Source organism: Chenopodium album, chromosome 19, assembly GCF_948465745.1.
Source record: "Chenopodium album chromosome 19, dcCheAlbu1.1, whole genome shotgun sequence".
Classification (NCBI taxonomy): domain Eukaryota; kingdom Viridiplantae; phylum Streptophyta; class Magnoliopsida; order Caryophyllales; family Amaranthaceae; genus Chenopodium; species Chenopodium album.
Genome location: NC_137852.1, coordinates 9,505,023 through 9,521,951, shown reverse-complemented (window position 1 = coordinate 9,521,951; position 16,929 = coordinate 9,505,023). Strand labels below are relative to the sequence as shown.

Below are 16,929 nucleotides of genomic sequence, written 5' to 3'. Positions count from 1 at the left end.
TTGTATACACCCGGTTTTCAGTAATCTACTGTATATCGGGTACACTTTTGTCAGATTTAGTGTAACTTTTGTCAAATTTAGTGTCACTTTTGTCAAATTTATCAATGAAACATAAATAACTCATATATATCAGGGTAACTTTTATGCGTTTTAGTATAATTTTTGCGTATTTTATTGTCAATTTATAACGGATGTTCAATAATTTACTGAACATCCGTGTTATTTAAAAGTTTGTGATAATTATTAGGGGTTTTGAGTTTATTACCTCTGAGTTATAAAATTTCAAAGGCTGGTTTGATATCCCAGAATTTTTGTTTTCGTCTAACGGGTTGACCTGGTGCAAAAAGTCAACAGGTGGCCCTTCAGTAGAGCAAAGCATGTATCCTATGACGCCACTAAAATAAAAAATAAAAAATAAAAATAAATAAAAATAAAATGGGGATTAGTAAAATTTTAATGCATGCTAATAATGCTATTTTCTTCTTGAAATAAAAAAAATTAGGTGCAACTGATATTTCCTATACAGAGTATCAATAGTTTAGCCATATTATAGTTTAGCTAGTAGTAATGTAAGTATAATCCAATTTCAATCCATTGTTGAGTATTCTAGCTAACACACAATAATTTTCGGCTTATCCTCATGTACATCAAATTCTATATATATAATTTTAAATTTTCAGCGCATTAATATGGATACATTATATTTTATTTATTTATTTTTTTTTAATTATTTATTTTTTAAAAAAGCATGCAGGCCACTATGACTCAATGAGCGAGGATAAAATGATATGATAAAAGAAACGTAGTAAACTTTTTACACATAAGAAAAAAGGGAGAGGGAGGGGTGCAATATAATTGACTTACCCAAGGAATCTATGACATGAAATGCATCCAATATCACAACATCATAACTTCCTTGTGGAACAGACTTCAGAAAGGCCACTCCTATAAGGAATAATTAGTAAATAAATTAAGATTTAAATTAACCAATTAATTTTAGAGCAACTTTTGTTGGTCTTACCATCTCCCACATGTAACTTCACTCGGGGATCCTTGTAGCCAATTGCTACGTCTGGGAAATAAGTTGCATAAACCTGAAATATGTGTCAATAAAAACTTTAATTTGGTTTAGAGTTTAGAGTCTCTTAGTTTCAACTTGTTATACTGTCAATTTTATTTCAACCAAAAAAATAAAAATAACTAAAGCAAAATAAGTTTTAGATTAGTTTAAGCAAAGTATATTATTTATTATGACATATACACGCTCACTATAAAGTCTAAGGTCATGTTCTCTTCATAACAGAGCTAGAAAATTGAAGTACATAATTAAATCCTATTGCATGCTCTCTCGATCCCTAATGTTCCAAACCTAATGATCTGATCTATTTGGTAGGGAGTGAAAATGGAGGTTATGTAACGAATTTGTAGAATTGTGCTTGTTCATAAGGTTATGTCATTTACCTAGATGCCTTTTTTTTTTTTTTTTTAGCATTGATGAAATATTGAAATCTCACACAAGAATTAAAAACACATTTGAGGAATTGAGGATGGAGTGAGCTTTTTCAATGTCTTAGGACCTGTTCTGATCTATTGAACTGAATTGATTTGAGCTGGATTGAACTGAATATTTTATGAAAGGAGGATATTAGGAACTGAGCTGAGCTGAACTGAACTGAAGCTGAAAAGAACATGCCCTTAAACATGATTACATGAATTACAAACGACTTTCCCAACGTAAAAAGCCACTTTTTATACGATTATTATCTTCATGGACTTCATCTTAATCTGACATAGTAACATGGATTACTTCCTACAAAACAAGCCGTCGAGGCGTCGATACATATAATTAGCAAAGCTTTTATTAAACATACAGAAATTAGAAAGCAACTCACATCTACTGTCATTTGGTCAAGCTCGCATATGTCAATTTGTTCCAAGGAAGGATGGCGAGATGCTTCACGTAAAATTCCACCATCTCCTCCTCCGATCACCAATAACTAGAATTAAGAAATTAAAATTAAAGATGATTATATTAATCAAATGTTTAATTAGTAACTAGTGTGTACCCCGGGCATTAGCTCATTAACAATTATGCTCGACTATTTGTGTAGTTAGTGTGTGTAGTGGTTCGGGCGTTGCCTTGGATGTCACCTCTTTTTTTTTCTTTACATCATATATATTTATCTTTTAATCTTATGAAAAATAAATGAATTATATTACTTAATAAATGAAAGGAATATTATAATATTTTGTGAAACTTGAAACATCAATAATAATTGGTTGAGATGGTAAAAGTATTATCTAAATATATTGGAGGTTATGGGTTCGAATCTTGTTAAAAGCATATTTTATTTTGTTAAATGAAGTGGCTAGCTTACGTGTCGAATATACTTTGGATGCTGACGTGGCATTGTGACATAGGCACACATAACGCCATACAAGATGCTCCATCCGATTAATTTTGTTTTTCAATAAGGGAAAAACAAAAAGGAGCAAAAGGAATAATGCATGTTAAATTTCTTGAGTATGTAATATAATTAAGTAAATTCATTAAAGGACGAGGAGAAAGGCAAACCTTCTTAGGGTTAGGGATGGAGCAAAGAGGAAGGTGTGTCAACATTTCTTGGTTTGCCCACTCATCCCTCTCAGTTATCTGAAGTTCTTTATTGAGAACCAAAATCTTCCCGTATGATGCATTCTTGTAAATTAGAATAGAAAATACTAATTAATTAATAATGTACAAAAATATTGCTCACTAGTTTATATACCTTGTTCTATTTCCTTGTTTTTCATGAAAATTGCAATTTAATTCGTAGTACTTGTGATTATTACTATGAGTATATACATATATTTAAATCAAAAGGTGAACTTGTTTTATTCACGACATATATCTTAATACTACTCCGTATTTTATAAGGTAGAAATGATTATATGGTGCATGGAAATTGTTTGTTTGAATAAGATTTTATTTATTTATTAATGAGTACAATCACATACCATTAATCCATTATACCAAGCAAGACTTGACATCATCAAAAGTAATAACAAAAATGCTAGTGTTTTCATGTTTATATTTCCTTAAATGAGATATACAATACTGATTAATTAATTAAGGGCATGTTCACATTTACTGAATTGAGCTGAATTGAATTGATTGGAGCTGAATTAAATTGAACTGAACTGAATGGAGCTGAACTGAACTAAGCTGAATTGAATATTTTATAAGAGAAGGAAATTGGGAGCTGAACTGAACTGATTGGAGAAGGAAATTAGGAGCTGAACTGAACTAAACTGATTGGAGAAGGAAATTAGGAGCTGAACTGAACTAAATTGATTGGAGCTAAACTGAACTGAAATTAAGTAAATGTGAACATGCCCTAAGACTTTACATCGTCAGAAATAATAGCATATGGTTTTTTTCCGGTTTTTTTCCCTCTTTTTTCTAGGGAGAGATACTGTATTAAAATTGTCAATTTGTCATACCTCAAATACAAGAAAATCTTGATATTTAGATTTTCCTTCAAATAAAATCTTTTCAGCTTTGAAGAGTTCTGCTTCCCCTGTACATTGAAAAAATATTAATTAAGCAGCACATTTTTTGTACGTGTGGCTAGTGATCGAGTAACCCCTAGCCGATTGACTAATCCATAACTGATCAAGTAATGTTTGACCAAATAACCCTTGACCGAGTAACCCGTGATCGACCGAGTATCCCTTAAGCGAGTAACCACGTCCACACGGTGTAGGGGTAGCCAGTCACATATGAAACTTTGAGTTAATAATATTATTTTAAAAATTATAAATTAGGATATACTAATATTTTCTTACCTTTACTGTATCTTAAAAATCTTTTATTTATGGAAGGAATCTGTAGTTCCCTAATGTATAATATTGTCTTATTATTATTATTATTATTATTATTATTATTATTATTATTATTATTATTATTATTATTATTATTATTATTATTATTAATTTTAATATAATTATTTTTCATTCCTTTACCCACCAATAATTCATCATCTTTACTCAACACATTATTAAACACATAAGATTGTGACAATTTTTCATGTCATACATATTGTGACTTTTAATTAGCTGAACTAGGTTGAGTAACTTTTTTAAGTTGATATTTGCTTTCTTGTCAAGAAAAAAAGTTGATATGTGCTTATTTCATAATTAATCAGATTAAATCAGCCCAGACCAGATCAGACTAGATCAGATTGAAAATTTATATTTTAAAAGTTTATAGCTTTACTAATATAATGACATATCATTTGTTTTTATTTTTTTTGTTATCTTTTTTTATCTTATAGATTAATTTACAAATTAGATCAAAGTTTGGTCAAATCTGAATATCAGATCAAACATATCAAATCAAAAAAATTTAGATCATACGATCAGTATCAAACATCAGACTAGAAAATTTCAATCAAATAAAATCTTTTTTTTTTTTTTTTTTAATTAGGTCAAGTGAATTGAACAAAACAAAACATGTCCTTAACATTTTCAAAGTTTTTTCAACAAACACTTGTAGAAAAACTAATAATTTGTTAGTAAAGCATATCATTTTCGATTAAAGAACAAAAATAGGATTAGAGAATACTATACCCACCAGGAAATTCGTCGCATTTATTAACATACCATCCATGAATCGAAGGATTAATCTTTTCAAGTGCATTCTCACACCCATCATTCTCAACGATGCTACTATTTTCTACTTGTTGAACTCCCTTCACAACGACGTCGTCTTTGTTGTTGCTAGCATCAATTGTAATCGCATTTTCAACAGCCATTTTTGTGATTCTTTCACCTTAGTCTAATGTTTTAAATTTATAAAATGATATTACTTACAATTGTGAATTAACTTTGGCCACTAATATATATACTTGAAGGTTACAAAGAAGATTGTAATATAAAGATGACAATAGGCTATAATGCACGAGACCAACGTTAGTTGCTGAATTATTTGCATGTCAATATGTCATAGGATAAGCATGCATCATTCTTACCATAATTTCGTGCATGTTTACCAATTGCCTATTTCATTTAATTAACTTTGACCCCAATTTCTGTTACTCCATTTTTTTTTTTTTGAAAGAAATTTCTGTTACCCTATTCATTTTATTTTTTTTTTTATTTTTTTTTTGACAACAGCTACTCTATTCATTTTAGAATGTATAATAGTTGTGTCATTAATATAGAATGTATAATAATTGATATAATTTGTCCTTTTACACTATTTATCTATATACTTTGACCATATATTAATACTAATAATGTTATAAATAATAATGCAAAGTGTTGTTAAATTAATATTAATACGAACTGCATAATTTCATAATATCAAATTTTTATAATTTTTATCGATTTAGTTTTACATATATTATATTATATTATATTAACAGTCAAATTTATACACTGAAAATTTGGTATGTGTGCCTTGTCATCCGATGTCAATTACGTACTCTGAAATGGAGTAAGTACTTCACAACAAATTTTGAGTAAGATACATTATTCATAAAAAGTTTTATGACTTTTGACTACCACAATTTTCTAAAATGAATAGCTGATATTATTTGTTTATTTATTTATTTTTAATTAGTAATTTTAATTAAAAATAATTTTTTTAGTTATTTTTAATATATTTTTATCTTTTAGAAATTATTTTTTAATATTTCAAATTTTGGAAATAAAAAATATATAAAATAATTAAAAAAAATGATTTTTTAATTAAATTTACTAATTAAAAATAAATCAAAAAAGAAATAATTTCAACCGTCCATTTTAAAAAATATTATGGTTGTCAAAAGTCATTAGACTACATTAGAATTTTGAATTAATTATTTAATTGGGTGTGTTTCGTTTAGTTAAGTTTCACTGATTAACATTCATCTAAATTTATCTGAACTTATTAGAATTATTTTTTTTAAATAAGTTGAACATGGTAAACAAGTGTCTATATCATTTTATTAATAAGGGACATTAAATTGAAATTACCGCGGGTATTTTATTTAACAATAGTTTGAGTATTGGAGCATAAATGAACCGTCTTCTCTCTTTTACTTCCTTATAGAGTTATAGATGAATTCCCCCTTTCAAAATATATGAAGTAGATATCTCCATTAAATTGCATTGGAAGATCAAAGATGAAATGTAAATAACCATGCCATCTATATGAAGTATATGCTATATATTGTAGGGAATATGCATCCCAACTCCCAAGTTCCACATGGAAGAAATAAGGAGGAGGAGAGCTTGTTATTGATGAGATGTTCACTACACTAGTATGAGACCTTTTGAATTGTGCCTAAAAACAAATCCATACGGGTTTAGCCGGTCCAAAGCGGACAACATCATACTAGTGGGTGCGTGAACGTCTTCGGTGGCCCCAACATATATGAGCCGAAAGGTTAGTCATCAAGACATTGCTAGAATTAATCCTTAGTTAAGTCTTAATTGCATGTGATAATATGAAACATTGCTTCTTGAATTCGAAAGATTAAGAAATATACTAGTACTTTTTAGAATAAATAAATTAATCAGTATGTACTGACATTGCTCTTCTCCATACATTTTTTAAATGGAAAATGTCAATAAGGACAAAACTTGACTTTATAGTTTTCAATTGATCTTAGTTTGCTATGCACACTTTGCCAAATTGCTAATTAAAAACAAATTGTTTACTGTACTCTCTTACAAAAACTTTTGGTAGATCCAATTTACATACATTAATTTTATTATATATCGGCCTTGGTAAGTGTTAACCAGTTTGGAGTAACTATTAACCATATTTAGGGTAGCTATTTTGTGTAATTATGTTATTATAAACGGAAATAAGATTTCTTAAGGATAAATTTTTATTCCATTTTTTAATGAGGGTTACTTGTATGTATTGTGAGTAATTCTTATGGTGCAAATTTCTTTGGAAGAGAGTAATTTATCATCTAAAAAATAGGTTATCCTAACTTTTATTTTGTATTAAAGCAAATGTTGATTTTATTATGATAACTTTTACACGTATTTTATAGCATTTCTACAAGTGGATTTTCTTATCAAAAACTTTTAAAAAATCAGGTGTACAATAATCATTGTACATCCATTATAAAGATAGCCTAAAGTGATCAAAAGTTACCCCTGAAATGAATAAAAGTCACCCTAATATGCATTAAAGTAACCCAATACAATAAAAATTATCTACGCTTTATTAGTAAAGAATCACATTTTAAATGACTAAAAATTAATTATTAGTGATTAAATGCAATTAAATTACTTTTATAAAACTTTTCTTATTGTCTATTTATGTAAAAATTGTATTATGTTTAAAGTTACCCAAAAAAAGACAAAGTTACCGTAAAATTACCTAAAAGTTACCCCTTATACTGCTCGATGTACACTAATATTAGTGTAATCCGAGTGTATACAATTTTTTTTTTCTTTTCTTTTTTGAGACAAAACAAGCAAGTGGAAATCAAACAAAAGATTAAGGGCTTATTTGGCATTGTTTTTTTGTTTTCAGTCTTCAGTTTTTTTGAAAATCAAAAACCAAAAACAGGAACCAAAAAAAAGTGTTTTCACTTTTCTGTTGTCAGTTTTCAAAATTATCATGATTTTAATAAGTTTGACTAATTTTTAATTCATTATATGATATATATCATATGATTTTATAAAACAAAAAACCAAAAAACAAAAAACCACAGTGATGCCAAACGAACCCTAAGTTCTCTAATATTTTGCACATCTGCGGGTTCTTATAAGATTTGATATACACTTATATAACATAATAATTAGCATTACTATAATCAAATATTCAATGCATTACATGTTTTTTTTTTTTTTTTTTTTTTTTTTTTTTTTTTTTTTACAACATTTACAAGTTATAAATCTTAGGAAAAGATAAAATGCCCTATATTTAAGGCTTGAATAACTCAATGCCATAAGATATGGATAATGTTAAGCAACTACATTAATTTAGAATGTAAATAATCTGAAGATAATTATAATTGAATTAGTCTTCGTGACAATGAGGCAGATGTGCTCATTTCTAGAAAATTGGTTAATTATATAATTCTATATTTTCTTTATCTGTCAATTACTACTCTCAAGAATATTTTATTTCTAAATGTGTATTAAACGCAACAAGTTGACTTAATTAATCTAAGCTACCCTAAGAATTGACATACAGTACTTGGTAACCATACATTCTAGCTACTAGCTGTGCTATTTGAATGTACAATTAATTGTACATAATAAGATGGCAATGCCTGTTGTTTTGGCTGTACTATTGTTGTTTGCTGCAGTTTCTGATGGAGTTCAAACTACCGGCGTCAGTCAGAATGAGGCGTCTGCAGGTACGAAGCAGCCTTACAGGACAGCCTACCACTTTCAGCCTCAAAAGAATTGGATGAATGGTAAGCCTTAATCAATCTGAACTTCATTATAAGTTATTCTTAAATGTTGTTTTGAATGATTATACTACTATATGTCTGCTGTCAATCTGATGTTTAGCCTATTACTGTTTTTTCTATGTTCTTATATGTATGTAATTGATGGTGGGGATTGTTGAATCGCGGCTAATGAACTCACAGATCCTAATGGTATGTCCTGTTTTCTTTTTTCTTACTTATACTTCACAAAGTGGTGAAACTGAGATGTTCTCTGCATTTAAAAGAACGAGTGTGATTCGCATGTAAAATTTGCTTATGACAGGACCATTATACTATAAGGGTGTTTATCATCTGTTCTATCAGTACAATCCTTACTCTGCAATATGGGGGAACATGACATGGGGTCATTCAATATCACATGATCTAGTCAACTGGATTCATCTCGAACATGCCCTTAATCCAACCGAGCCTTATGAATTGGGCGGCTGCTACTCCGGATCAATCACCATACTCCCAGGAGGAAGACCTGTCATTTTCTATACTGGTGCAGACACTCAGAATTTTCAGTCACAGAATTTGGCATTCCCCAAGGACCCCTCTGATCCCCATCTGACCGAATGGGTGAAATCGCCTCATAATCCTGTAATAGCCGCGACAGATGGTGACACTGATCCTAGCAATTTCAGAGATCCTACAACTGCTTGGCAGACTGCTGATGGTACATGGCAAGTACTAATAGGCGGGAAGATAGATGGTCGAGGAATGGCATTTTTGTACCAGAGTAAAGATTTTGTTAATTGGACTAGAAGTGAGAAGCCTCTACACTCATCAGCAAAAACCGGAATGTGGGAGTGTCCGGATTTTTATCCTGTGAGCATTGACAGTAAAGATGGAGCAGAAAACTATCTTATGAAGGAAAATACCAAATTTGTTCTTAAGGCAAGTTTTCTTGATCATGATCACTATGTACTAGGCTTCTATAAGGCCGAAACAAATGAATTCGAGGTAGATACAACTGACTTCATGGAAGGTAATACTGATTGGAGATATGATTATGGAAGTAAATATTATGCTTCCAAGACATTTTTCGATGGTGAGAAGAAACGACGAATATTGTGGGGGTGGATATTGGAGGCGGATGGCAGAGCAAATGACAAGAAAAAAGGGTGGTCAGGGCTTCAGGTAATATGCACTACTGACATTTATGAAGTTATAATCTTTCCTGGCAAATTTGGTTCTTTTTTTCGCTTTAAATTTTTGCTTTGATGTTATTCTTCGTCGTGAATGAACATTAGATAGAAAGTTGTTACAACAGATGTGAAATAGTTTAAACAGAATCAACAAACACAAACACAAGTTCTTTTGCTGTCATATTTCTATCTTTAGCACAAATGAGGATGAGATCATTTATAATTTGCAGTCTTTACCTCGAGTAGTATGGCTTAGTACTAGTGGAAAGCAGCTAATGCAGTGGCCTATCCAAGAGATTGAAAGTCTTCGTAAAGATAAAGTAGAAATCCAAGGCAAAGAACTCGAGAGTGGATCATTGGTTGAGGTAGATGGCATCACATCAGCACAGGTAAGTCATATAGCAAATTATGACAGCAAATCTTTGTTCTTTTTAACAGCTATGCAGTGATTTATGGACTTTTTCTTTTCGTTGTTAGGCTGATGTAGAAGTATCATTCGAAATGCCAAACTTGGAAGATATCGAGCAGATGGAACCTAGTTGGACTGATCCTCAGCTGCTCTGTGCTCAGAAAAATGCAGCAGAAGAAGGCAAATTAGGACCATTTGGCTTACGAGTTTTGGCAACCAACAACTTAACAGAAGAAACTGTAGTTTTCTTCAGGGTGTTCAAGAGTCATAGTAGGCACATAGTCCTGATGTGTAACGATTTAAGCAGGTCGATTTCAATAATCAGACAACTCTAATTTCTTGCATAATCTTTTAAAATTCTCTGTTTTTTTCTTCATACAATATATAATTGCATGTTTTACAGATCCTCCTTGAGTAAAGAGGTTGATAAAACTAGCTTTGGAGCTTTCGTTGACATCGATCCCCTTCAAGAGAACATCTCTCTAAGAACTTTGGTAAGTAGTGTACTAAAATTTCTGTTTATTTCGTATTATCAAATAAGTAACTCATATTTTCTTTGTAATTCTGTTTTATAGATTGATCATTCGATTTTGGAAAGTTTTGGAGGGGAAGGAAAGGCGTGCATCACAGCAAGGGTCTACCCGACTAGAGCCGTTGACAAGGAAGCAAGATTGTTTGTGTTCAACAAAGGAAGCCTTAGCATAAAAATCTCAAAGCTGAGTGCTTGGAGCATGAAAGAGGCCAAGAGAGTTTCCTTCATGAAAAGACGAAAGCCCGGCGGCCTTGTCTAGTACTCCCTTTGTCACTAAATTATATGTCTCTTTCTCTTTATTATGTGAGTAATAAATGCTAGAAAGAGGCTTTGTATTAAGGGACGGAGGGAGTATTAAATTTTACAATGTAGCTTAGGAAACACAAGTATTTTAGCCTGCAAATGATCATACAACTTGGTTTTGTGGAATTTTTATTTGCTGTGAAACTCTTTCTTAATTAACCACTTGTATTTCTTTCCCATTCCCATTTTGATGCCGTGATTTGGATGCACAAAACTCTATATTGTAGGCTTCAACTTTCTTGTCTAAGGGTCTAATTGTATTCGATCACAAGTTGTATAAAAAATTGTATATCGAATTTTGATTTACACTCTCCGTTTTTAAATACTTACTCCGCTATCCTTTTGCAGCCGTTTTTAAAATACTTGTTTCATTTCCTTATTTGGAAAACTTTTATAATATCTAATTCATTTTTCTCAACTAGTGGGACCCATTTTTATTACTTTTAGATTCTCTTCACTAATTCACCTTCTAGTAAATCCATTGCCTCTATATCTTTTATTATTTTCTCCAATTTTTCCCAAAACTCTGCGCATGAAAAAATAGAGCAAAAGTATTAAAAGACGGAGGGAGTAATATATAGGCTATTGGTCCTATGCAAAAAGGTATACTAACATAAATGCTTATATGTTATAGTAGGATCCGCAACACTAATGATTTGAGTTTAAACCAAACTCAACCCAAACCCGAAAATAACCCAAACATGATTTAAGCTATGAAACCCACAAAAAGTGTGGTTTAAAAGGTGCCATTAGACAATTTTAATTTTTTTTTATTTAAAAAAAACTTGGCAAAACTTCTTTATTTTATTTTCTTTTCTTTTCCTTTCCTTTTTTTACCCTTATGTTTTATTTTTGTCACGTTTTCTCTTCTTCCTCCTGTTTTGGTGCCATCACCAATTCACCATCTCTTGCCGCCAAAGGTTAGTTGCTTTTCTTTTTCTCTCTTTTGTTTTATTTTATGTCGTTATTATTATTGATTGATAATCATATGTTAGATTTGAAACCCTAAAATTCAACATTTTATGCATTTGGAAATTATTTCATGAATCCCAAGTGAAATTTTCAAATTTAGTAACATAGCAAGTATCAATTTTTAATTTTCAGTTTTGTTTATATCATCTATGTTGATTTTAGGATAATTGAAGTGGTTTTTAGGGGTTTTTAAGTGTAAAAACTATCAGGATTATGTACATAATCCTTGTTTTAGTGACGAATTTAAAGATTGTATATTTTTAAGGGTTTAAGGGGGTTTTTAAACAGAATTTTACTTAGAAGTCTATATTAAATGATTTTATAATAATTGTAGGAGAAATATACTACTTAAATTATGTGATTTCTTGTTAAGAAATTGAAAGAAAGGGTTTACACAAACTTTACTAGACTACTAGTTATCGAAAGCCTGAACAAGTGAACATAGTATCATTTGTATGTAATTGTAGAATCTAGGAACTACAAATTTGCTACGCATGTTGAGATCAATTCAGTTGCTGAGAATGTACGTGTTTTCATGGTTGTTAATGTGACACATGTTGAGATGAATATTATGTTTGTATGGATTATTGATGCACGCGAACATGTTAAACAATATTTTTTTTTATTAGCCATGTAAATAATGATCAATGTTACGATTATTAGTTTTAATCGTTCTTTCATTCTCTCCTCTATCAGCAAGACGAAAATGCAGAGTTGTGATGGCTGCTTAGTGGCTGCAGGTGAAGAACAACGACATTGTGGTAATTTTTGTTCAAATTCCATCAATTGCCTTTTCAACTTGCAATTTTTTTTCGATACTTGTTCTGTTGTTGAAAGTTGAAACTGTGTCACTTTATTAGTTATATTGCTAAAACAGTTTGGGTTTTTAGTCGCTATTGAGGTTGATATTGTATTATGGTTTGGCCACATGCATTATGTAATAACCCAGCCTAATTATGGATTAATCGTGTTTGAGTTATTATTTTTTTTTTTCGTGTTTTATATGAATTACATATAGTGTTTTGGAACAATATATGGCTCTGTCTCTTTCAACCGTGGAATGTTTGTCATGTTGTATATGGTGCTTAAGTATGTAACACTATTTTGCAGGGAATAAAATGGATACTGGGTCGTGCTTGGGTTGTAGTTCTGAGTTTGATTCAGATTTAGATGTAGAGGGAAATTCAGGGTCAGATTTGGGTTCTGGTTCTGAGTTGGAGTTAGAATTAGATTCGGATAATGAGTCTGATGATAATGTGAGAAGATCAAGGGCAATTGATGAGGAACAAGCTAGGCAAGAAAGGGAAGCATGTGAAGAGTCAAGGCTCATCAACATTATCCAAGAAGAAGAATCAGATGGATTTATACTGCCAACAGAAGAGGTATTTTGTGTGCTTCATTTTCTTGTTTTGGTAAAGTGCATTTTGTTACATGTATAATTAATTGCCTTTCTTTTACTAATTTAGGAGCTTAAACAAGAGGCTAATCAACCTCCTGATCTTCCAAGCTTTCAAAGGAGGATAAAACAAAGTATGTTGAGCGAGACTAGTACCATGTATTAGTCTTTGTTTACATTCAAAAATTCGGGTTTCTTTCATTTTCTGTATCAAGCTGTTTTTGATCAATATTTATTTCAATGGTTTTAGCTGTTCAGGTGCTTTCGAACTTTAAGGCTTTGAGGCAAAATCAAGGGGCAGGGAGGAATACTTACATTAACCGGCTGAAGATGGACTTGTCCTCGTACTATGGCTACAACGAGTTCCTTATTGGGATGTTGGTGGAGGTACAATATGGCTTTATTTTATGTGAATTTAGATTTTTATTTATGTTGTACTTTGCTTAGCTTTATCATTGTTCATCTTGAGCAGATGTTTCCAGTTGATGATTTACTCAGCCTTATTGAAGCCTTTGAAAAGCCTCGTCCTATCTGCATAAGAACTAACACCTTGAAGGTGTGCAGTGTGCTAGCTCATGATTCAACTTTCTAGCATAGTGGTCATATGGTGTAAGGCTTTTTTTAAAATCTGTGCTTTTTGATGTAGACACGTAGACGAGACCTGGCTGATGTTCTTTTAAACAGAGGAATGAACTTAGAACCTGTTAACAAGTGGTCCAAGGTAAATTTAGCATTCATGTTTTGTGGGAAACGAGGTGATATTTTTGTAGCTGATCACTTTATTTTTACAAAGTTACATTGATGTCTGTCTCTGATTTACAGGTTGGGCTGGTTGTGTATGATTCACAAGTGCCAATGGGTGCCACTCCAGAATATCTTGCTGGTCATTACATGGTAACATATCAAGTTATAATGTGCATTATGCGTGCTTTTTGTTTAAAATTTATATTTACGAGCAATTGAGGCAGCATCTGCTTTCTGCAGCTTCAAAGTGCAAATTCTTTTTTGCCAGTGATGGCCTTAGCTCCACAAGAGAAAGAGAAAGTTGTGGATATGGCGTAAGTGATCATTCATACTTCATCTTTTACATGGAAATTCATAAATAAGTCTTCCCCTTTTTTGATAATGTTGAACATGGTAATGAAACTCCCCATTTCCCCAATGTGATGCCTTGTCGTCGTTCTTGTTGTTATTGTAGGGCTGCACCTGGTGGGAAAACCACTTATATTGCTGCTCTCATGAAAAATACTGGTATGCTTATATTTCTTTTCTTGCTGATATGATGTGGTTTCGTATTGTCTTTATTTATTGTAAGATTGCTTAATTCATTTACCTCAACTTTATAGAGGAGTTTTAGGTGGGAATCCAAGCTATTTTTTGGTTTATCTATTTCATCACTATTATGCTTTCAGGATTTTGTCTTTTCATTATCATATCTAGCTTAGTACTCGTATGAAATAGCAGCTTGTCTTTTATCTGTATAATTTCTTTAATTTGGTTGCGACAATTTATATCTAAATATCCTAACATACAGGACTAGTGTTCGCTAATGAAATGAAGAAGCAGAGGCTCCATTCTTTGTCAGCAAATATTAGCCGCATGGGGGTTACAAACACAGTAGTTATCAACCATGATGGGAGAGAGGTCTGAATGTCTGATTCTTGTACTTGCAAATTTTTTTTTTAATTTTGTTCAGATTATTATTTATGGGTGTTCTTCTCTTGTATTTTTTCACTCTATTAGTTGACTTTATGGTCCTAACTTAACTGATTGTTATAGACTATATCATTCGATTCAATGATTTATTTTGATTTGAACTTTCTAATCAACCTGGCTCTTTTTCATTTAGCTCCCACAAGTGCTCGGAAATAATTCATGTGATAAAGTGCTATTGGATGCCCCTTGCAGCGGTACTGGGGTAATTACAGCTTACTTGTTCAGATATCGCTAATTATAGATTCTCTGATGTTAATACAAGTACATGATTTGCCTTGTCTACTGTCCATCCAGGTGATATCTAAAGATGAGTCAGTAAAATCGACCAAAAGCTTTGAAGAAATCCAGAAGTGTGCACACTTGCAGAAGGTGTGTAACTGTGATTTAGTATGTAAACAATGAATTTATGTATGCCAAATAGAGTATGATATTAGCACCTTCATAAAAGTGTCATTGCATATTATGAATAATAATAAAAGGAACTGAAATTGTTAAGAAATCGGACCATATGCCTACATCCTTATGTAGAGAATAACATAGCCGACACTTAAACCATATTTTTTTCCTTTGAGTTCTGTCACTAGTTTATGTACACTAACGCGTTCAATGGTAACTGCAGCAACTTCTCCTGGCTGCTATTGATTTGGTTGATGCAAATTCCAAAACTGGAGGATACATAGTGTATTCAACGTGCTCTATAATGGTTATGGAGGTTTGTAACAGAGACAAAATTCAGAAAAAAATATGAAAGTAGTTTGAGTAGCTCTATACTAATTATGAATTCTTGCAGAACGAAGCAGTTATTGACTATGCCTTGAAGCACCGGAATGTAAAGCTAGTCCCATGTGGAATTGATTTTGGTCGTATAAGGAAAGGGTGATGTTAATTTCTGAACTGTAGGGAGTTAAATACTTGCATATAGTTTTTGTAACAATTTCTGAACTCTCCCTTTGTTTCTGCAGATATACTCGCTTTAGACAGTACAGGTTTCATCCATCCTTGGAGATGACAAGGCGGTTCTACCCAAACGTTCACCAGTTGGATGGTTTTTATGTGGCCAAGGTAGACCTTCTTTGTGAACATAGTTTAAGACTAATCATACATGTTCAGTCTTTACAAACATGTGCTAATATGTATCTTTGTTTTACAAAATTAAATGTGGATGTGTGGTGTTGAACTGTGGGTTCTCTTGTTTGATAATGTTTCCCTTATGCAGCTAAAGAAAATTAACAACGCGCAAAGTTCTTTTGAGGTGCCTGAAACCGTAGAGCAGGATGACACTAAGGAAACCAGTGAAGAGAAAAGTAAGAAACGCAAGAGGGTTAATGATAAGGCGTCGAAGAAAAAGAATACCTCTAGCAATTAGCACAATGAATGGTTACTGAATCGCGAAGCACCAATTTGTGGAAGCCAGGGGGCAAAGAGCTTTTGCTCATCAAGGAACCATGCTGTTTGAAGAATCCATTTTATCAGAATTTTATATGCTGATCAATATTTTTTGGTTCACAACTCTTCATTATAAACTTGATCTATTTAAACAATTTGCTAATAACTTATACTTCATACAAGAAACTTGTAAGATTGTCTAGTGAACATCCTTCAAACTGTAGATTATTTCAAGCAACATCCCACTAAAATAGTGAAATGAGGAATGAAACAGAGCTGGGTGTTTGAATGAGCTCCATTGCTGCTTGTAAAGCTATTAAATAGCTAGGCTGTGTTTCCTGTATAATATATAGTCTATGTTACGTCGAATGCGTGTTAGTTACTAATAAAAAATTCTTGGAAAACAAAAGAAGTCACTAAACAGAAAGATCCATCCCTTGCCAAACACATTGAAATTACATAGGGAAGCAAGATTGCTTGGAGCATGAAGAGGCCAAGAGAGTTTCCTTAATGAAAAGACGAATGCCCGGTCACCTTGTCTAACACTAACACTCTAAGGTTAAACATCATTTAGATATTATTTGTCGCAGATTTAGAATTATTTCTTATACCCTAAGATAAAGGATTTTTTTTATTCC

At 31.8% G+C, this 16,929-nt stretch overlaps 3 protein-coding genes across 3 annotated transcripts; 2 read left to right on the top strand and 1 right to left on the bottom strand.

Moving 5' to 3' along the window:
* Nucleotides 1-498: 498 nt before the first annotated feature.
* Nucleotides 499-4,796, bottom strand: LOC145593972 (spermidine synthase 2-like). The gene is made up of 7 exons (XM_081650327.1): nt 4,616-4,796; nt 3,484-3,560; nt 2,576-2,698; nt 1,893-1,997; nt 1,022-1,094; nt 865-945; nt 499-518 (listed from the first exon to the last, which is right to left on the bottom strand). Exons 1-7 carry the CDS (start codon nt 4,794-4,796, stop codon nt 499-501), a joined length of 660 nt encoding a protein of 219 aa, XP_081506453.1.
* A 3,458-nt stretch (nt 4,797-8,254) lies between these two features.
* Nucleotides 8,255-10,971, top strand: LOC145593971 (beta-fructofuranosidase, insoluble isoenzyme CWINV3-like). Its single transcript, XM_081650326.1, has 7 exons — nt 8,255-8,411; nt 8,589-8,597; nt 8,710-9,569; nt 9,808-9,966; nt 10,055-10,293; nt 10,390-10,480; nt 10,562-10,971. The coding sequence occupies exons 1-7, from the start codon at nt 8,255-8,257 to the stop codon at nt 10,775-10,777; spliced, it is 1,731 nt and encodes a 576-aa protein (XP_081506452.1). The 3' UTR covers nt 10,778-10,971.
* A 1,462-nt stretch (nt 10,972-12,433) lies between these two features.
* On the top strand, nt 12,434-16,525 carry LOC145593970 (26S rRNA (cytosine-C(5))-methyltransferase NOP2B-like). Its single transcript, XM_081650325.1, has 16 exons — nt 12,434-12,554; nt 12,904-13,175; nt 13,260-13,323; nt 13,440-13,576; nt 13,662-13,745; nt 13,836-13,910; nt 14,012-14,083; nt 14,174-14,247; nt 14,388-14,440; nt 14,724-14,833; nt 15,039-15,107; nt 15,200-15,274; nt 15,525-15,617; nt 15,696-15,781; nt 15,868-15,967; nt 16,122-16,525. The coding sequence occupies exons 1-16, from the start codon at nt 12,434-12,436 to the stop codon at nt 16,269-16,271; spliced, it is 1,635 nt and encodes a 544-aa protein (XP_081506451.1). The 3' UTR covers nt 16,272-16,525.
* The last annotated feature ends 404 nt before the right edge of the window (nt 16,526-16,929 follow it).

Coding starts and splice junctions, on each gene's coding strand:
- LOC145593972 (XM_081650327.1), bottom strand. CDS start 4,796: ATGGCTGTTGAAAATGCGATTACAATTGATGCTAGCAACAACAAAGAC. Junction 3,561..4,615: donor TAAATGCGACGAATTTCCTG/GTGGGTATAGTA, acceptor TTCAATGTACAG/GGGAAGCAGAACTCTTCAAA. Junction 946..1,021: donor GAAGTTACATGTGGGAGATG/GTAAGACCAACA, acceptor TATTCCTTATAG/GAGTGGCCTTTCTGAAGTCT.
- LOC145593971 (XM_081650326.1), top strand. CDS start 8,255: ATGGCAATGCCTGTTGTTTTGGCTGTACTATTGTTGTTTGCTGCAGTT. Junction 9,570..9,807: donor AAGGGTGGTCAGGGCTTCAG/GTAATATGCACT, acceptor TATAATTTGCAG/TCTTTACCTCGAGTAGTATG. Junction 9,967..10,054: donor ATGGCATCACATCAGCACAG/GTAAGTCATATA, acceptor TTTCGTTGTTAG/GCTGATGTAGAAGTATCATT.
- LOC145593970 (XM_081650325.1), top strand. CDS start 12,434: ATGATCAATGTTACGATTATTAGTTTTAATCGTTCTTTCATTCTCTCC. Junction 13,577..13,661: donor TTATTGGGATGTTGGTGGAG/GTACAATATGGC, acceptor CATCTTGAGCAG/ATGTTTCCAGTTGATGATTT. Junction 15,968..16,121: donor ATGGTTTTTATGTGGCCAAG/GTAGACCTTCTT, acceptor TCCCTTATGCAG/CTAAAGAAAATTAACAACGC.